The 22,537-nt window shown below is 36.1% G+C and overlaps 1 protein-coding gene and 1 pseudogene across 1 annotated transcript; both read left to right on the top strand.

The window, feature by feature from the left end:
- Positions 1–11,214, top strand: part of LOC122804557 — a 108,301-nt pseudogene extending 97,087 nt beyond the window's left edge.
- Positions 8,495–22,449, top strand: LOC122804556 (bone morphogenetic protein 4-like). Its single transcript, XM_044074495.1, has 3 exons — positions 8,495–8,581; positions 19,068–19,447; positions 21,000–22,449. Exons 2-3 carry the CDS (start codon positions 19,075–19,077, stop codon positions 21,836–21,838), a joined length of 1,212 nt encoding a protein of 403 aa, XP_043930430.1. The 5' UTR covers positions 8,495–8,581; positions 19,068–19,074; the 3' UTR covers positions 21,839–22,449.
- The last annotated feature ends 88 nt before the right edge of the window (positions 22,450–22,537 follow it).

The raw sequence follows: 22,537 nt of genomic DNA, 5'->3' as shown, positions 1-22,537 counted from the left end.
TCACATTAGAAATAGAACCTTTCTCAATAGCAATCCAATTTAATAATAAAGGAATTAATATATATAATAAATTTGATTCTAAGATAATGTTATTTGCAATGATATCTTGCTTACTTTAATAAACTCAGTAGAATCCTTACAAGAATTAGACTTATTAGTTAAAAAAATTGCTGTATTTTAGGATTAAAAATTAGCAGTTCTAAATCTAATCACATACTATTAAATAAAAGAAAACTCAATGATACCAATAAATTAACTATAAATGAAATAATTGGGAAACAGTATCCTCTTTAAAATATTTAGGGATTGTATTATGTGAGAACATTGACTTAACCTTAAATACGAATTATAACATAATATTGTGAACATTTTAAAAAATCTTATCAAGAAATGGAATAAATTACACTTAAAACTTGAAGATAGGCTACAATTAATCAAAATGATTTTATTACCAAACATAAATTACATTGCATTATCTATTCCTATATTACCCAGTAAAAGTCTTCTGAGGGATATAAATAAAATACTCTTAAAATGTTTATGGTATCCAAAAAAAATAGCTTTATCAAATCATATTAGACCCTGGAAGCTTGCAGGAATAAATTTTCCAGATTTAGATTAATATATTAAAGCTTCTAACCTTAAAAACAATCTTAAATTGGATAGATCCAAAGTTTTCTTCAGCTTGGAAGTCTCTGCACACTACTATTATTCTAAATGAAAATAAATTAATAAAAAAGTACAACTTAGTGAACATAACAACAAACTTTGGTATGCACTTTGTGTTAACTTACAATATAAAATCATTAATCTCACAAATCTAAATTATATAAACTATATCTACAACACTTTTAGAAGTTTTGTCAACAACAATATTGATATTAAACTATGGATCCAGTTATTATTCCCATTTAAAATTACAAAAACTTTTTTAACAATATCAATACAGATGCGCTTAATGCTTAGGAAATGAAAAAGGTATGTGTTGGTATCATTGCACAATGAATTTAGTTAACATGGATAGACAAACTTTAATTAAAACATTTAATTTATCAAAGTCAGATTAGTTAGCTCTTAACAGCTTAATTCCATTTACTCAAGCTCTATGCAGAACAACAGAGAATTATTATTTTAAATCATTACCTAAATGTATACTTCTTATACACAAAATACTATATGGAGAATTTAACTGGAAGAATTTAATCTCAAAACTTTATAAAATCATTATTATTGATAAAACTACTCCTAACCAGAAATTTTGGAATTTTATTAATAAAGATCATACACTGTCTCTAACTCCTGAGAATAAAACTAATCTTCTACATTCCATTAAATTAACCTCCAATTTAAAAGTTTGGAAGTTTTTTCCTGGAAATTCTTGCATAGAGCTTTCTATACTCCTAATAAAATTGCTAAATTTAACATCACTAAAGAGGTAACATATTGGAGATGCTCTGTAAAATGTAAGGCTGATCGGTCTCATATTTTTTATGAATGCTCAATCATTAAGAAATTTTGGAATGAAATTGGAAATGTCCTTCAAGCTATCTTTACTGATTCCTTCATATTATCAAAATCTTTAATATTTTTGGATGTTAATGAATCTATTACAATGAACAACAAAATAAATATCTTCTCTGGACAATGTTGGCAGTAGCCAAAAAATGTATTACAAGAAGATGGAAATTGTCCTCCATTCCAACCTTTGAAGACTTCATAATTTTACTGGACGAAGTAGCTCTAATGGAAATAAAAGTCAAAGAACTAAGTATTTTTCCCAGAAAATGGACTAATAATCCTTGGGAGAAAGTCCTCTCTCTTATTAAGACAATGAATTCAGATGTATTATCACCTATTTAATCAATTGGAAACAAGAAATACTGGAATTACATAACCTTACTTATATGTTAATATTATATTGTTAATCTCTTATCCTTTGATGTTGAGGCCTCAGTAAAAATTGTACATAGTTTATCAATAGTTGTCATTTAAATTGTAAACATTTTTTTTATTTTTATTTATTTATTTTTTTATATTCTTGGAAAATTTAATAAAAAAGTTTGAGTAAAACAAGAATGTATGCAATAATAATGCTTAATTGTACTGTGTTGTTTATTATAAATAATTAATTGTATGCACACATATTGCACACACACACACACACACACACACACACACACACACATATATATATATATATATATATATATATATATATATATGTGCGCGTGTTTGTGTATATGTATATAAAGTACATACGTACAAAAGCGTGTGTGTGTGTGTGTGTGTGTGTGTGTGTGTGTGTGTGTGTGTGTATTTAAACACAGTTAAGTACTTGTGATTTCCTTTTCTTAGTGTTTTTAAAGCAAGGGAAAATAGTCAATGTATGTTAAAGTCAATTCAGCTGTATATTATGGTTGCCATTAATTGTCAAATTTCCTTTGTGGCTACAAAATGCTCACATAATTTAACAATGTAAGGACTGGCTCAAAGTCAGTAGGAATCTCTTACAATTTATATGCATGTACAAGATATGCATCTCCCTCTGGAAGGATGTCACAAAAAACCCATAAAAGACTTTTTTTAATGAACAGTATCAGTGCACCTAGTTGATAGGGTTGCCACCTTACTCTTTTTGCAGTTATGACCTGTGTGTGTGTGTGTGGGGGGGGGGGACTTGAAAATAGTAAATGCATTAATACTTTACAAGAAAATAATATTTTCTGACTTTTCTCTAAATGTCACAGAAATCTTTGACACTACATTTAAGTTGTCTTAACAAATAAACTGCATTTAAAGCTTAGTATTTCAATACTGTTTGCTGCTTATATAAATTTGTCAGAAGAATTGACAATTGCCTTTAAAATCCTAACTGATCTTTGTTTTGCTATGAAAGGGGAGTGTTAAGTTCTCCTCCCCTATGCAATAAAAACAACAGAAAACAGTTTCACAGCTTTCTGTGTTTATTTATATCAGCTGCTGTGTTCCTGTCATTAGCAGGATTAGTTGTCCATCTAAGATTAACAGCAATATATGACAGTTAAACTACAGATTTAACTACGTCTGTGGCTTGCCATGCCGGTGGAGACAACGTTCTCTGCAAAGTATGTGAGAAGTTGAGTGAAAAAAAAAGTAGGCAGGCTTTCCCTTCCTTTGACTCCAGTGCAAGGAAATAAAATTGTTAAAAAGTACACACAGGTTTCTGGTACCTACACAATGCTGGAACCATATTGTAGGGAAAAAAGAAACCTAAATATTGAGTTAAACTGTATGAGAGGGTGCACTTTTCCATTAAATAAATAAATATTTACTGCAGACATAGTGGAAAAATTTTAGATTGGAAGTCCCTCCCTTTCAATTCTGAGCTGTCCATTGCAGTGACATTTTTAACACCTCTGCAGTAGTGTTGGGGAAGGGGACTGTCAATTCATGTTGGACTACAAAAGAACACCTAGAACAAAGGCCTCCAATTTAGTTACTTCTCTGGCTGCAGCTGAATAACTTCAAAGTATAGTGTAATAGAAGCTCTGAGCAAAACATAAATGTGGGTGATTAGCAACAGAAAAGAAGCAGCCATCTTACAGAAGGAACACAAATCGACAGTGAGTCATACATTTCCCATTATATGTCAATGGCATGATAATTCACATTTAATTACTTATGTCTGGCATGAGTCATAGAAAGAAGACTTGAAATGCTTTATGGGAAAGAGAAAGGGTTGAAGAAGATGACATTGATATATCAAGCCCTTCAGTAGCCATGTTGTGGTAAACAGGCTAAAATTACAGATAAAACACTTGTAGTGATTTTAAGGTGTTACAGTGGGTCTGGAAACAAAGATAGATTGAAAAAACATATTTTTTTAGTTATAGGGTGGAGTTTTCCTTTAAGCTGACATATAGTCTAACTAAGTAGCCAGTATTTTTCGAACTGTTGCATATATATTTAGCAAACAGGTGTGGCTTCAGTCATTTTTGGAAATGAAGAGACTTTTTGAGATAAAACATTCCTGGTGGCAAGGGCTATTTCATTAAATAATTTAGCCTTTTAGCATTGCTCTCCACTGTCTCTGCTTGCTTGTTTGTTTGTTTGTTTGCTTGCTTGCTTGTTTGTTTGCTTGTTTGTTTATTTTTATTAACCAGTATAGTCTAGCTGGGTTGTTGCCCATTTTCAGCAGAATCCCAGGGAAAAGTCCAAATAAACTGCATTAATAATAAAAGAAAAAAAATTAACCGTAATACACAAAAAAATATATGAGATAATAGATACAGTGACAATGATAATAACACACAAAGAATAGAAATGTACCAAAAATAAATAGCTACAATGTTAACTATGGCAGAAATTGTAATAATAAGGGTGGGTAAGCATTTTAAGTTAATGGTTAATTGCAGAACTTCCCTAATTTTGCTTCATAGATTTTGCCTATCTCTCCTAATAGTTTTGATTTTCTGACAAAAATCACTGAAGATGTCTATAATGCAAGCCATTAGTTTCATAATTTTATTTTTCAGAAAATATGTGTTGCTCTATTAACTTAGTAAGTGAATGAGGGTAATATTTAAAAGCGATTTTGGGCCATTGACCCCCATTATTTTTGATGTATTATTGATTCTTGAGCACATAATCACAGAATTATAGAATCATAGAATGTATAAGGCAAATGGGCAATGTGGCCATTTATGCCTTGCCAGTACCCTCTCTTAGACCTTACCTTCATTTTCAAAGAACAATAGACCAGTCCTACCTTATAATAGGGGTGATTTTATGAATACTCATCCAGTTGTCTAATTTTGTCTTACAGGAAGGTAGTATGTCACATTGCTTTTCGGGGTGGGGGGGTGCCCCAGAAAAGTGTAGTCTCCAAATAAATCTGTTCCTCCACCATTATTTGGTTAACCAAACAAAGAAGTTGAGAGCTTTACATTCCAATGATTATTTTAGATTATGTTGTGCTAGACCTATGGTAGGATAGTAACAATTGGGTAAGGATGACTGAGCAAGAGCACTGGGAACTCTCCATAATGTTTAACAGAAATATGAAGATGTTTTGAAAATTCATCTGTGCCACCTAAATGACATTGATTTGTATTTCTGTGGTGAATGGTTTTATTCATTTTATCTTGATGAGAGTAGTATTGTTTTAAATATTTTCTCAATACACTTCTTAGTCCCCATGGCAGTACAAATTCCCTGTACCCTTTACCATACATGATGGATGGATGGATTTACCTTACATAGAAACAAAACCTGATGAGTTTGCATGGTGCATGCAACTAGAGCAAACACTCATGCAAAATGAGATGGAATAAATGGTATGCTATTTAGAGTGGTTAAATTACTGCCAGGGAAGCCTTTTCTCCCAAGTCATATTTATGTATGTATGGATGTATGTATTTATTTCACATTTATAGATAAGACAGACAGAGATAGTCAGACAGACATATGAATCGATATATAGACAGTGGGTTCAACTCAGAGTATGAAGAAAGACTCCCACGCAAATACTAATACGATTAAATGACATAGAAATGGCATTTATCGTTATCAATAAGGATTTGGCTTACATGAGTTCTAAAGTGTTGGTCATCAGAAGAATAGTAGGAAGGCTGAAAGTCCACAAATTTTATAACTGACATGCTGTTTGTTCCCAGAAATAAGAAGCTATTTAAAACAAGCATACCTCTCAACTTCTGATCACAAAAAAATCTGGAAAAGACCAAAAATAATAAGGGGCAAAAGAATAAAAAGAGGGACAAATTTTAAATGTTGCTCTTATAAACTTACAAAGTTACAAAATTAAAAGGTTGTGTGTTTCCATTCATTTTCTGAGGATATGAAGTCTGAATCTCAAGTATCTTTCATTATTTAGTGAACTCAGCCCTTATTGATTTGCCTGAAACATCCAGAAAACCATAAATTTTATGAGGCACAGACCAAAATATGAGGCAAAAATCTGGACAGTCTGCACATCTATCAAGCTTTTATAGCAAGAAATTTGGACAAAGTCATAACTAAAAGTGGGACAGTTTTTAAATATTTCTCTTACAAAGTTGGAAAGTTGATAGAATAGCAGGTTTTGCTTTAGCATGAATTTTCTGTAGAGTATGAAGTCTGAAACTCAAATGCCTGTAATTATTTTATAACTTCAGTCTTTAATGATTCGCCCCTAATTTGCCAGAAAATCACAATTTTAGGAAAAACGGACCAAAAATGCAAGGCAAAAATCTGGACGTTCTGCAAAAATCTGAACAGTTGAGAGGTATGAGTCATTTATCTGGACAGTTGGGAGATATGTCCAAGATACCCTTTTGAAGTTGAGATTTAATGTGCTACTGCAAAAGTGTATGTACATAAAACAGTACTAGCATTCCAAATATTTAGTATTGGATAAAAAGATTCTAGATATGTTGTGTGCCTCACAGGCAAAGACATCTCTTGCTTGATTACTGGACTGCTATAAAGGGATGTGAGCAATTCGATGAGGGACCATTTTATACTCCTGCCAGTGGGAATGTCTGCTTTCTCCCCCCACTTGAAAGATTCTTGAGTAGATATCACTGAAGTTTGTAGATAAACATATGAAAGGGGCTTTACCATTAACTTAAAAGGCTTCCCCAATCCTGCCCTTCTGCATGAAAAGGACTGGATTGCAGTTTATGCAGTGCAGTTTGGAAGAAGGTGCTCCTTCATCCAGGGGTCCTGCTCAGATCCTCTCGGGAATGGGAATGGACATGGTCTATGGGTTTCAACATTCCTAGCTAGAGAATGGGAAGTGACATGTCATTCTTATAGGAAGAGATGTATCTGGGGAAAAAACGAGAGAACTGACTCAGCTTTAGCCATAGGTGCTTATTTACTGTGCCTTGCTGTTCCCTGTTTTAGTAACATGGAAGTTTGTCCATAAACATAACTTTACTGTCTGCATCCAAACACTTAGTCTGGGATCTTTGTGCACGACAGCAATGTCAAGAACCAAGTCAGCAAAACAGAGCTTGAAGTGAAGGCATGAATGTGGCTAAAAACAATATGTAAATTCATGTTTTCCATTCTCTTCACTGGAAGACTGGGAGCAGAACACTGGTAAACTGGGAAGGAGTATCTCTAGGAATGTTACAAATGGGAGGAGAAATGAATGAATGACTGGTGCCGGGAGGGTCTCACTTAAAATGACGTTAAAGGGCCAGTGAAGAAAGCTCCATGGATAATCTCATTATATTCAAATATCCACTTAAGGAGTCAGTCTAGGATCCTATGGAGACTGAGGCACTGGACACTTTGGAGCAGCCCTGGGCTTTTCAAGAGCTCTGTCCGAAGTTGGCTGTTAAGAATCATGGATTGTTTTTATATGTTCTATTTTCTCTCAGTGAGTAAACTAAATATAAACTTTATTCCTTAAAGTAATAATAATAAAAAAGTCATTAGATGCTTACTCGCATTCCTGCCTTATGGTACACCAGGCAGTGGCCCTTTATAACTTAACTATAGAGAAAAACACTGAGTTTGAACCGTGTTGATAATAATACTGCCAAACTTAATTCAAGATAATTAAAAGCAGCAGAACATTGATATATTTTTTGAAATGTGCATTTCCGTTACTGTTGTACCAAAGTGTTAATGAGTGTGAGGGAATGGCTGTGAGAATGAAAGGGAGGAGATTTTCACCATCGGAACTGTATCCACTAATAATGTAATGTTAGTTAGTACTAGTAAAACAGTAAGGAAGACAGGCAGGGTGGATGTCATCTGATTATGGCTACTTAAATGTAAACTGGTTAAAACTAAGTAATTAAACTAGTCCACAAAAGTGTTGCACTAGGAATGACACAGGCAGGTAAAATCTGTTGCAGTTTATTCCAGAAATAAACAAGGATAAGTGCCTTCGCAAAAAAAAAAAAAAATACTGTGAAATCGCTTATCCTTGTTAATTTCTGGAATAAACTGCAACAGATTTTACCTGCATGTGTCATTCCTAGTGCAACGCTTTTGTGAACTGTGTTTATAGATTTTTTGGCTGTTTGTTGCACTTGGCTTACCTGAATTGTGTGCAGCTGGGGTTCTGCTAAGTAATTAAATGAAGTAATTACTGAGAGTCCATCCCTAAAACCTGATAGTGTTGTATTGTTTGTTCTTTCCCGTTTCATCCCCCAGCAGTTAGAGATTACACCGTTTAATCTTGACCTTGTTGTTTTTAACCCCAGAGACACCATGATTCCTGGTAACCGAATGCTGATGGTCATTTTATTATGCCAAGTTCTACTAGAAGGTGCTAATCATGCTAGTTTAATACCTGAGAAGGGAAAAAGAAAAGTTTCCGAAACTGGGGGCCAGTCTGCACCAGGAGCAGGAGGACATCACACAAGGCAAAGCCATGAACTCTTACGTGATTTTGAAGCTACCTTGCTGCAAATGTTCGAAATACAGAGGCGACCCAGGCCCAATAAATCGGCCATCATCCCCAGTTACATGTTGGATCTCTACAGACTGCAGTCCGGGGAGGAGAACATCAATGAAATCAGCCTTGAATACCCCGAGAAGATGGCCAGCCACGCCAACACAGTGAGGAGTTTCCACCACGAAGGTATGCCATAGCCTCCAGTGCTGTGAGAGATGTCATAGTGCGTGTCACAGTGCATGTTTCAGTGGGCTGTAGGGCACATAATGCCAGTTCATAATATCACTTGTGTGGTCACAAATTCTTAGGATTAAACAGTTAAGCAGGGTTCAAAGCACTGTAGTTCCCCAGTCACTCATGAATTGGCTGGGGATGTACATTTGACACCCAAAACAGTGACAAGTAAATGCCTTGTCTTTCACCAACTTTTTCTTCAGTATAGCCTTCATTTGTATAGAGTAAGAACTACTAAAATGAAGTTATAATTTATTGATTTATCTTTATTTTGATTTCAATGTCATTATACCTCTCAACTGTACAGTTTTTCATAGTATGTCCAAATTTTTACCTCATGTTTTTGGTCTGTTTGTCAATAAAATTGTAATTTTCTAGCAAATTATTTAGGATTAAAGTCAGAAAATATTGACATGCAATTGAGATTCAGACTTCATACCCCTCAGAAATTTTATGCTAATGCAAAACCAGTTGTTCTATCAACTTTCTAAGTTTGTAAGAGCCATATTCAAAACCTGTCCCCATTTGTGGGCTTTTGTCCCTCGTTATGTATGGCGTTGTCCAGATTTCCTGCCCTAAGAGGTTGAGAGGTATGTACTAGATTGTCTTTCATTTTTTTACAAGTGAGCCTAATTTGTTCTTAGGTGTTGCAATCGGGTCTGTAAGAATCCCCTTTACAGCTGCAAGTCACGGTAGGGATGTGCACCTATGGTACAGTGCTGTGCATTTGAAATTTCATTACACTGGACAGTCTATAAACAACGCTGAACTTGAATTGTGGTACAGCAACTTCTCAGCATTTAAGGTCAGCAGAGTGAAGGGTTGTTAGATGGTGTGGGTGACTATTTTTGGAAAAAGACTTTAGTGGTTTCTTTGATCCAACAGGGGTGGGCACATGAAACGATGTGAATGTATCATGTTTCCTCCTACAAGTGTCCCTATCTTGCTATGGCAAATGCAACTAAGCATTTTGTTTGCATGCCCTATTGGTGTAATGTTTAGGAGTGGCGGCCTAGATTCTAAACATTAATTGCGCCATTTCTTGGAACAGCTTTACAAAAACTATAGCTTCTTCGGCAGTCGGTGTTGTATGTTAATATCATACGGATTTACGATACAAACCAAACGGCAATGTCAAAACCTGCTTTCATTCACACAGCTCTTTGGCTTAAGTAACACCGCAAAGTCTTTTTACAGTATCCGAAATTTACCTACTGTAAGCTTACGTTTTCGAATTAGCATATTGAATGCAAGCATTTTGTTGTGTTTGAATTTACCTAATTAGACATTTAGATTTTATTATTTTATTTATTATTTTTTGGTGACTAAGCGATGTTATTCCGCAACGTTTCCCCCAGATTTGGGCATACATTTAAAGATAATATTGTGATGACACAAATTGGTCAGATCATCAACAAGTAAGTTACGAGTCCTCATGATGTGCACTTTTTTCTTTCGTTTTTGCAGAGCATTTGGAGACAGTGCCAGGGTTGATGGATGACTCCAAACTTCGCTTCATTTTCAACCTCAGCAATATCCCTACAAATGAGGAGATTCTTTATGCAGAACTGAGACTTTACAGGGAACAGACAGAACATATTTTTAACTGGGAAGAGGGGTTTCACAGAATCAACACTTATGAGGTCATGAAGCCACACAGTCCAAATGGACAACTGATAACCAGACTGTTAGACACCAGGCTGATTCATCAGAACGTTACTCAGTGGGAAACATTTGATACAACTCCTGCAGTTTTTCTATGGACTAAAGAGCAGCAGCAAACCATGGAATAGTTGTTGAGGTGATCCATGTCAACTAAACGTATCAGGGCAAACATGTCAGGATTAGCTGATGAGTACCTCAATGGGATTCAGACTGGTCCCAGCTGAGACCTCTTTTAGTCACTTTTAGCCATGATGGCAAGGGTCATTCACTGACCAGAAGAATGAAAAGAAGCACCAAGCAACAGAGGCCACTTAAGAAAAATAAAAATTGCAGGAGGCATAATCTTTATGTGGATTTCAGCGACATAGGTTGGAATGACTGGATTGTGTTGCCAATGGGGTATCAGGCATTTTATTGCCATGGGGACTGCTTCTTCCCCTTGGCTGATCATCTGATTTCAACCAATCATGCAATTGTCCAAATTTTGGTTAACTCTGTGAACTTTAACATTCCAAAAGCGTGCTGTGTACCAACAGAACGGAGTGCTATCTCCATGCTTTACTTAGACGAAAATGACAAAAGTAGTTCTAAAAAACTATCAAGAAATGGTAGTGGTGGGGTGCAGATGACATTGACTCCACAACTTTTTTATTGTGCCTGGACTTTTAAAAACAACTTTCTCCTTGACCTTATTTATGTGGAAATTTTTTGACAATATGATCATATATTTTGACAAATATATTTATAACTCCATATTAAAATAGAAAATAAAAGGTCATTATTTTAAATATAAATTTTTGTTTAGAATGTCTACAGTTTATGTACTGTATTATTTACAGTAAGGTTTGGTTTGCTACTTGAGCTCATTAGTGCATTTATATCCCGCCACAGAACAAAAGCCTCACCCTATTTAAGTACATATGCATAACTATGAAGCAAACAGGGCTCCATGGTTCTAGAGAATTGTTTTCAAATAAATTGTTTTTTAGCTTAAGGGAGTTAATTAGACAGTGAGTGATAATTATTCTGAAATGCACATGAAAAGGTGAAGACAGCTGTCTTAGTTCCTTGAAAAGGAGATGTTTGCTACAGACTACAGTTTTGGGGGAAAGGTTGTTGAGATTCATGTAAGAGGCTGTGTATAAAATGTATTCTGAAGAGCTAAGATGGTATGTGAATTTCTTAAAGGAAAAGTCCACCTTAGAACTCAAAAAAACATATTTTTTTTCATTGTATCTTTGTTTTTGAGCTATTTTAATGACTCAAAATCACTCCAAGTGCATCTTTTACAATGTGTTTATCTCATAATGGCGGATGATGGGGCCTGCCTTGGTAAAGTGAATGTCCTGCTTTCATTTCTTCTTCCCAGAATGCATTCCAAGTCCTCTTTATATGACTCATGCTAGACATAAGGAAGTGGTGCTATTTTCTCATGGCATTAAGATTGAATGGCAGGACTCTGAAGCACTATCATATAAACACACCTTCTGTAACAGAGCTGCTTCTATGTTTACCTGACTGAGCCTCATTTATGTGTCTGTAAGAGCTTGTTCTATGCTATAAATAGCTGTTAGCTACTTGCAACACAAGAAATTACATACATAAGTGTTTTTTGTAAGAGGAGTCTTTTGTAGTCATAAAAGATTTGACAAACCCTCCCCCACACTCTCATACTGAGGTGTGAAAATTCTCACTGCAGCAAATGATTCTTGCTGTACATTTACAAGTGGTAAGTAGTAGGACACTAAACTTAGCCTGTCTGCTACTTCACAATGCCTTCAGTGGGAAGATTTTTCTCTCTCATAAATGATGCAGAATTAAAATGTGCTTTACTAGTACCTCAATTATTTCTGTCATGTTCACCCTCCTTTTTTTAGTATTTCATATTTATTTATACTTTGATAACCAGGAAAGTGAACTGATCCCAGACCCTTTTCAGCTACTACTTAGGCTACATTGGAAAAGATAATAAGTATTAAATGCATTTAGCAATACAAAGAAAAAATAGTGACATAAAGACATTGACCAAGACTGCATGTGCAACACACAGCCAGTGTGTGACAGTGACCAAGTAAATTATTGAGCAGCATTTACTAGAATGTATACATTAATAATGCTTAACTATAGTAGGCCGCGGTGGTGCAGCGGTTAGCATTGTGGCCTCATAGCAAGAGGTTCTCCCATTTGATTCTCGGCTGGAGCTCCTTCTGTGTGGAGTCTGCATGTCCTCCCTGCGGTCAAGTGACATTAAAGACATGCAGGTAGGTGCAAACATGAATGGGTGAGTTTTCTTTGAAGGTTGGGTGTCAGGCTGGCAACTCGACACCATAAAAATCCACTGTCAATCATTAGTGGACCGGATTTCTGCTGTGGTGACCACTACCCAGGAAAAGCCAAAAGACATTACTAATAATGCCTAACTGTACTATGTTGTTTATTATAATTAATTGTATGCACACATATTGCACACACACACACAGATATATATATATATATATATATATATATATATATATATATATATATATATATATATACACACACATACACAGTGTGTGTGTTTGTGTATATGTGTATAAACTGCATGCGTACAAAAGCGTGTGTGTGTGTGTGTATACATTTAAACACAGTTAAGTACTTCTGATTTCATTTTCTTAGTGTTTTTAATGGAAGGGCATATAGTAAATATATGTTAAAGTCAATTTATCTGTATATTATAGTTGCCATCAATAGTCACATTTCATTTTTGGGCTACAAAATGCTCACACACTTTAACAATGTAAGGACTTGCTCAAAGTCAGTGGGAATGTCTTACAATGGATATGCATGTACTAGATATGAATTCCCCTCTGGAAGGATGTCACAAAAAACATAAAAGACCTTTTTTATGAACAGTATCAGTGCACCTAGTTAAGAGGGTTGCCACCTGACTCTGTTGGCAGTTCTGGCCTGTATCTGTGGGGGAGGGGGCTGAGAATGGTAAATGCAGTGATACTTTACAAGAAAAAATATTTTCTGACTTTTCTCTAAATGTCACAGACCTCTTTGATACTACATTTAATTTATCTTAACATATAAACTGTTCTAAATAACATTTAAAGCTTAGCATTTCAATACTGTGTTGCTGCTTATGTAAATTTGTCAGAAGAGTTGACAATTGCCTTTAAAACTCTGACTGATCTATTTCCTTTGTTTTGCTATGAAAGGGGAGTGTTAAGTTCTCCTCCCTTCTATAATAAAAACAATGGAAAAGAGTTCCACAGTTTTCTGTCTGTATATCAGCTGCTGTGTTCCTGTCATTGGCAGGATTAGGTTCATAGGTTCATAGATTAGTACTAAGCTAACTGCCCTTGTGAGCCATTTTAAGCTTAGCCAATTATCCCTTGTGAGATTCAAACCCTGCACCTTGTGTTTGTAAGGCAAACACCTTAACCATTAGGCCACCCTCCCAACCCCTAATTGCCCTTATAAGATTGACAGCAGTACCTGACATATTAAACTACAGATTTAACTGTATCTATGGTTTGTCATGCAGGTGGAGACGAATTTGTCTGCAAAGTACATGAGAAGTTGAGTTAAAGTAGGTGGGCTTTCCCTTCCTTTGACTCCATTGCAACAAAATAATAGTTTTAAAAAGTACAAGCAGGTTTTTTGTGCCTACAAATTGGTGGAGCCATATTGTAGGGAGAAATGAAACCTAAATATTGAGTTAAACTGCATGAGAGGGTGGAGTTTTCCTTTAAATAAATAAATCTTTACTGCAGGCATACAGGAAGATATTTAGATTGGAAGTCCCTTCCTTTCAATTCTGATCTGTCCATTGCAGTAACAGTTTTAACACCTCTGCAGTAGTGTGGAGGGAGGGAAATGTCACTTCATGTTGGACTACAAAAGAACACCTAGTACAAATGCCTCCAATTTTGCTACTTCTCTGGCTGCAGCTGGATAACTTCAAAGTATAGTGTAAAAAAAGCTCTGAGCAAAACATACATGAGGGAGATTAGGAACAGAAAAGAAGCAGCCATCTTACAGAAGGAATACAAAATGACAGTGAGTCACATGTTTCCCATTATATGCAATGGCATGGAAATTCACAGTTACTTCCTTGTGTCTGGCATGAGTCATAGAAAGAAGACTTGAAATGCTTTATGGGAAAGAGAAACGGTTAAAACAGAAGAAGATCATATTGATATATCAAGCCCCATCAGTAGCCATGTTGTGGTAAACAGGCTAAAATTACAAACAAAGCACTAGAGTAATTTTAAGGTGTTAAAATGAGTCTAGAAACAACGATATACTGAAAAAAACTTATTTTTTTGTTACATGGTGCAGTTTTTCTTTAAGCTGATATACAGTCTAAGTAGCCAGTATTTTTCGAACTGTTGCATGTATATTTAGCAAACTAGTGTGGCTTCAGTCATTTTGGAAATTAAGAGACTTTTTGACGTAAATCATTCTTTGTGGCAAGGGCTATTTCATTACTTTAGCCATTTAGCATTGATCTCCACTGTCCCTGTTTGCTTGTTTGTTTGTTTGCTTGCTTGTTTGTTTTTATTAACCAGGATAGTCTGGCTGGGTTGTTGCTCCTTTTCAGCAGAATCCCCGGGAAAAGCTCAAACAAACTGCATTAATAATAAAAGAAAAAAATCGAATTAATGCACAAGAATATATGACATAGTAGATGCAGTGACAGTGATAATAGACAAAGAATAAAAACGTACCAAAAATAAATAGACTACAACATTAACTATGACAGAAATTATAACATTAAGGGTGGGTAAGCATTTTAAGTTAATAGTTAATTGCAGAACTTCCCCACTTTTGCTTCATAGATTTTGCATGCCTGTCCTAATAGTTTTGATTTTCTGACAAAATCACTGAAAATGACAGTCAGTCTATAATGCCAGCCATTAGTTTCATAATTTTACTTTTCAGAAAGTATGTGTTGCTCTACGAATTAGAGTAATATTTAAAAGTGATTTTGGGCCTTTGACCCTCATTATTTTTGATGTGTCTCTGATTCTTGAGCACATAATCACAGAATTATAGATTCCTAAAATGTATAAGGCAAATGGGCAATGTGGCCATTTATGCCTTGTCAATACCCTCTCCTAGATCTTACCTCCTTTTTCAAAGAAAAATAGACCAGTCCTACCTTATAATGGGGGGTGATTTTATGAACACTCATCCTGTTGTCTAATTTTGTCTTACAGGAAAGGTGGTATGTCACATTGCTTATTGGGGAGGGGTGTGCTCCAGAAAAGTGTAGTCTCCAAAAAAATCTGTCCCTCCACCATTATTTGGTTAACCAAACAAAGAATCTGAGAGCTTTACATTCCAATTATTATTTTAGATTATGTGATGGTAGACATACTGATAGCATAGCAACTACTGGGTAAGGAAGACTGGACCAGAGCACTGAGAACTCTCCATAATGTTTAACAGAAATCTGAAGATGTTTTGAAAAATCATCTGAGCCACCTAAATGACATTGATTTGTTGTGCTACAGTGAATGATTTTATTATTATTATTATTATCTTGATGAGAGTAGTATTGTTTTAAATATTTTCTCATTACACTTCTTAGACCCCATGGTAATACAAATTCCTTGTACTATTTACCTTACATGATGGATGGATGGATGGATGGATGGATGGCTGGATGGATGGCTGGATGGATGGATGGATGGATGGATGGATGGCTGGATGGATGGATGGATGGATTTACCTTACATGGAAATGAAACCTTATGAGTTTTCATGGTTCATGCAAATAAATCAAACACTCATGCACAATGAGATGGAATAAATGGTATGCTATTTAGAGTGGTTAAATTATGGGGTGAGAAGTCTTTTCTCCCAAATCATATTTATGTATGTATGTATGTATGTATGTATGCATGTATGCATGTATTTATTTCACATTCATAAATAGACGAACAGACAAAGATAGACAGACAGATAAATCGATAGATAGACAATGGTTTCAACTCAGAGTATGAAGAAAGACTCCCACACATATATTAATATAATTAAATGACATAGAAATGGCAGTTATCGTTATCAGTAAGGATTTGGTGTACATGAGTTCTAAAGTGTTGGTCATCGGAAGAATAGTAGGAAGGCTGGAAGTCCAAGAATTTCATAACTGGCATGATGTTTGTTCCCAGAAATAATAAGCTATTTAAGACAAGCATAGCTGTCAACTTCTGATCACAAAAAAATCTGGATAAGACCAAAAATAATAGGGGGCAAAAGTTCATAAATAGGGACACATTTTAAATCTTGCTGCTATAAACTTACAAAGTTACAAAAGTAAAAGGTTGTGTGTTGCCATGCGTTTTCTGAGGATATGAAGTCTGAAACTCAAGCACCCTTCATTATTTAGTGAACTCAGCCCTTATTGATTTGTCTGAAACGTCCAGAAAACCACAAATTTTATGAGGCACAGACCAAAAATATGAGGCAAAAATCTGGACAGTCTGCAAACATATCAACCTCTTATAGCAAGAAGTCTGGACAAAGTCATAAATAAAAGTGGGGCAAAGCCCAGAAATAGGGACAGTTTTTAAATATTGCTCTTACAAACTTAGAAAGTTGATAGAATAACAGGTTTTGCATTGCATGAATTTTCTGTAGGGTATGAAGTCTGAAATTCAAATGTCTGTAATTATTTTCTAATTTTAGTCTTTAATGATTCGCCCCTAATTTGCCAGAAAACCACAATTTTAGGAAGAATGGACCAAAAATGTGAGGCAAAAATCTAGACATTCTGTGAAAATCTGAACAGTTGAGAGGTGTGACATTTATCTGGACAGTTGGGAGATGTAAGCCCAAGATACCCTTTTTGAAGTTGTTAAGATTTAATATGCTACTGGCAAAGTGTACGTACATAAAACAGTACTAGCATTCCAAATATTTAGTAGTGGATAAAAACATTTCCAGATATGTTGTGTGCCTCAAAAGCAAAGACATCTTTTGCTTGATTGCTGGACTGCTGTAAAGAGATGTGAGCAATTTGATGAGGGGCCATTTTCTACTCCTGCCAGTGGGAATATCTGGTTTCTCCCCCCACCTGAAAGATTCTCGAGTAGATATTACTGATGTTTGCAGATAAATGTATGAAAGGGACTTTACCATTAACTGAAAAAGACCTTCCCAATCCCACCCTTCTGCATGAAGAGGACTGGATTACAATTTATGTAGTGCAGTTTGGAAGAAGGTGCACCCTCATCCAGGGGTCCTGCTCAGAATCTCTTGGGAATGGTAATAGGTTTCAACATTCCTGGCTAGAGAACAGGAGGTGGCATGTCATTCCTTTGGGAAGAGCTGTATCTGGAAAAAAAACAAGAAAACTGACTCTGCTATACCCATAGGGGCTTATTTACTGTGCCTTGCTGTTCCCTGTTTTAGTATCATGGAAGTTTGTCCATAAACATAACTTTACTGTCTGCATCCAAAAACTTATTCTGGGATTTTTGCGCATGACAGCAACCTCAAGAACCAAGTCCAAAGTCCAGCGCTTGAAGTGAAAGCATGAGTGAGGCTAAAAAAACAATGTGTAAATTCATGTTTTCCATTCTCTTCATTGGAGGACTGGGAACAGAACACTGGGAGCAGAACACTGGTAAATTGGGGAGGCGTATCTCTAGGAATGTTAACAAATGGGTGGAGAAATGAATGAGTGACTGGTGCCGGGTGGGTCCCACTTAAAATGGTGTTAAAGGGTCAGCTAAGAAAGCTCTTTGGGTCATCTCATTATATTCAAATATCCACTTAAGGAGTCAGTCTAGGATCCTACGGAGACCGAGGCACTGGACACTTTGGAGCAACCCTGGGCTTTTCATGAACTCCATCTGAAGTTCGCTGTCAAGAATCATGGATTGTTTATATATGTGCTGTTTTCTCTCAGTGAGTAAACTAAATATAAACTTTATTCCTTAAAGTAATAATAATAAAAAAGTCATTAGAATGCCTACTTGCTTTCCTGCTTTATGGCACACTGGGCAGTGGCCCTTTATGACCTAACTCATTACATCTGAGTGACACCTCCAGGTGTATCTGCAATTACCTCCTACTGCACCTCTAGGTGTCAAATATTGCCTGTTCATATTTGCATTAAATAATTCCAAAACCATGTTACATACAAGGTATCAGAATATTTTATTTTGAAGCATACATGATGGAAAACACAGTTGTGTTGATATTTGACCTATGTCAGTGAGTATTTTTTAGAACTGTAAGGTGATAGCTTCACTTTTTAAAGGCTCAAGCCACGCCCATTGGGAGTTAAAGGTACACACTCAAAAGACCTGTACTGGAGGGAATGAGTTAACTATAGAGAAAAATGCTGAGTTTTGAACCGTGTTGATAATAATACTGCCAAACTTAATTCAAGATAATTAAAAGCAGCAGAACATTAATATATTTTTTGAAATGTGCATTTCCGTTGCTGTTGTACCAAAGTGTTAATGAGTGTGAGGGAATGGCTGTGAGAATGAAAGGGAGGAGAGTTTAACCATCGGAACTGTATCCACTAATAATGTAATGTTAGTTAGTACTAGTAAAACAGTAAGCAAGACAGACAGGGTGGATGTCATCTGATTATGGCTACTTAAATGTAAACTGGTTAAAACTACATAATTAAACTAAGTAATTACTGAGAGTCCATGCCTAAAACCTGCTAGTGTTGTATTGTTTGTTCTTTCCCCTTTCATCCCCCAGCAGTTAGAGATTACACCGTTTAATCTTGACCTTGTTGTTTTTAACCCCAGAGACACCATGATTCCTGGTAACCGAATGCTGATGGTCATTTTATTATGCCAAGTTCTACTAGGAGGTGCTAATCATGCTAGTTTAATACCTGAGAAGGGAAAAAGAAAATTTTCCGAAACTGGGGGCCAGTCTCCACCAGGAGCAGGAGGACATCACTCAGGGCAAAGCCATGAACTGTTACGTGATTTTGAAGCTACTTTGCTGCAAATGTTCGGAATACAGAGGCGACCCAGGCCCAGTAAATCAGTCATCATCCCCAATTACATGTTGGATCTCTACAGACTGCAGTCCGGGGAAGAGAACCTCAACAAAATCAGCCTTGAGTACCCCGAGAAGATGGCCAGCCACGCCAACACAGTGAGGAGTTTCCACCACGAAGGTATGCCATAGCCTCCAGTGCTGTGAGAGATGTCACAGTACGTGTCACAATGCGTGTTTTCAGTGGGCTGTAGGGTACATAATGCCAGTTCGTAATATCACTTATGTGGTCACAAATTCTTAGGATTAAACAGTCAACCAGGGTTCAAAGCACTGTAGGTCCCCAGTCACTCGTGAATTGGTTGGGGACGTACTTTTGACACCCAAAACAGGTACAAATAAATTCCTTGTCTTTCACCAACTTTTTTTTGGTGTACCCTTCGTTTGTATTGAGTAAGAGCCACTAAAATTAAGTTATAATTTATTGAAATATCTTTGATTTCACTGTCATTCATACCTCTCAACTGTACAGTTTTTCGTAGATTGTCCCAATTTTTACCTGAGGTTTTTGGTCTGTTTGTCAACAAAATTGTAATTTTTCTAGGAAATTGTTTAGGATTGAAGTCAGAAAATAATGACACGCATTTGAGATTCAGACTTCATACCCCTTAGAAATGTTATGCTAATGCAAAAACTGGTGGTCTATCAACTTTCTAAGTTTCTAAGAGCCATATTTAAAAATTGTCCCCATTTTTGAGCCTTTGTCCTCCCATTATGTATGGCTTTGTCCAGATTTCCTGCCCTAAGAGGTTGAGAGGTATGTACTAGATTGTCTTTCAGTTTTTGACAAGCGAGCCTAATTTGTTCTTAGGTGTTGCAATCAGGTCTGTAAGAATCCCTTTTTATAGCCGCAAGTCACGGTAGGGATGTGCACCTATGGTACAGTACTGGGCATTTGAAATTTCATTACACTGGACAGTCCATAAGCACTGCTGCACTTGTATTGTGGTGCAACAACTAAAAGCAACACTACACTTATGTGGTACAACAACTTCGCAGCATTTAAGGTCAGCAGAGTGAAGGGCCGTCAAATGGTGTGGGTGACTTTTTTGGAAAAAGACTTTGGTGGTTTCTTTGATTCAACAGGTGTGGGGCACATGAAACGATGTGAATGTATCATGTTTCCTCCTAGAAGTGTCCCTGTCTTGCTATGGAAAATGCAACTTGAGCGTTTTGTTTGCATCCCTGTTGGTGTACTGTTTTGGCATTGCGGCCTAGAGTCTAAACATTAATTTTGCCATTTCTTGGAACAGCTTTACAAATTACATAGCTTCTTCGGCAGTCGGTGTTGTATGTTAATATCATACGGTTTTACAATACAAACCAAACGGCAATGTCAAAACCTGCTTTCATTTACACAGCTCTTTGACTTAAGTAACACCGCAAAGTCATTTTATAGTATCCGAAATTTATTTACTGTAAGCTTACGTTTTGAGTTAGCATATTGAATGCAATCTTTTTATTGTGTTTGAATTTACCTAATTGGACGTTTTATTTTTATTATTTTATTTATTTATTTATTTTTTGTGACTAATCGATGTTATTCCACAACGTTTTCTCCCAGATTTGGGCATACATTTAAAGATAATATTGTGATGACACAAATTGGTCAGATCATCAACAAGTAAGTTACGAGTCCTCACGATGTGCACTTTTTTCTTTCATTTCTGCAGAGCATTTGGAGACAGTGCCAGGGGTGACGGATGACTCCAAACTTCGCTTCATTTTCAACCTCAGCAATATCCCTACAAATGAGGAGATTCTTTATGCAGAACTGAGACTTTACAGGGAACAAACACAGCATATTTTTAACTGGGAAGAGGGGTTTCACAGAATCAGTATTTATGAGGTCATGAAGCCACACAGTCCAAATGGGCACCTGATAACCAGACTATTAGACACCAGGCTGATCCATCAGAACGTTACTCAGTGGGAAACATTTGATATAAGCCCTGCAGTTTTTCGATGGACAAAAGAGCAACAGCCAAACCATGGAATAGTTGTTGAGGTGATCCATCTCAACCAAACAAAAATGTATCAGGGCAAACATGTCAGGATTAGCCGATCAGTACCTCAATGGGATTCAGACTGGTCCCAGCTGAGACCTCTTTTAGTCACTTTTAGCCATGATGGCAAGGGTCATGCACTGACCAGAAGAATGAAAAGAAGCACCAAGCAACAGAGGCCACGTAAGAAAAATAAAAATTGCAGGCGGCATAATCTTTATGTGGATTTCAGCGACGTAGGCTGGAATGACTGGATTGTGGCACCACCAGGGTATCAGGCTTTTTATTGCCATGGGGACTGCCCGTTCCCCTTGGCTGATCATCTGAATTCAACCAATCATGCAATTGTCCAAACTTTGGTTAACTCCGTGAACTCTAACATTCCAAAAGCGTGCTGTGTACCAACAGAACTGAGTGCTATCTCCATGCTTTACTTAGATGAAAATGACAAAGTAGTTCTAAAAAACTATCAAGAAATGGTAGTGGAAGGGTGCGGATGCCATTGACTCCACAACTTTTTTATTGTGCCCAGACTTTTAAAAAGAACTTTCTCCTTGACCTTATTTATGTGCAAATTTTTTGACAATATGATCATATATTTTGAAAGATATATTTATAACTACATATTAAAATAGAAAATAAAAGGTCATTATTTTAAATGTAAATTTTTGTGTAGAATGTTAACAGTTTGTGTACTGTATTATTTACAGTAAGGTTTGGTTTGCTACTTGAGCTGATTTAGTGTGTTTATTTCCCACCATGGAACAAAAACCTCAGCCTATTTATGTGCACAAGTGCATATGCATAACTGTGAAGCAAACAGGGCTCCATGGTTCTAGAGAATTGTTTTCAAGTAAATTGGTTTTTAGCTTAAGGGAGTTAATTAGGCAATGAGTGATAATTTTTCTGAAATGCATATGAAAAGGTGAAGACAGCTCTCTTAATTCCATGAAAAGGAGTTGTTTGCTGCAGCCTACAATTTTGGGGGAAAGGTTGATAAGATTCATGTAAGAGGCTATGTACAAAATGTATTCTGAAGTGCTAAGACTGTTCATGAATTTCTTAAAGGAAAACTCTACCTTAAAACTCAAAAAACATATATTTTCATTGTATCTTTGTTTTTGAGCTATTTCATTGCCTCAGAATCACTCCAAGTGCTTCTTTTACAATTTTAATGTGTTTATTTCAAAATGGTGAATGATGGG

Source organism: Protopterus annectens, chromosome 6.part0, assembly GCF_019279795.1.
Source record: "Protopterus annectens isolate FY-2018-M chromosome 6.part0, PAN1.0, whole genome shotgun sequence".
Taxonomy (NCBI): Eukaryota; Metazoa; Chordata; order Ceratodontiformes; family Protopteridae; genus Protopterus; species Protopterus annectens.
The sequence above is the reverse complement of the archived record's forward strand: the minus strand, read 5'-3'. Positions and strand labels throughout refer to the sequence as shown.

Coding starts and splice junctions, on each gene's coding strand:
- LOC122804556 (XM_044074495.1), top strand. CDS start 19,075: ATGATTCCTGGTAACCGAATGCTGATGGTCATTTTATTATGCCAAGTT. Junction 19,448..20,999: donor GAGGAGTTTCCACCACGAAG/GTATGCCATAGC, acceptor TCATTTCTGCAG/AGCATTTGGAGACAGTGCCA.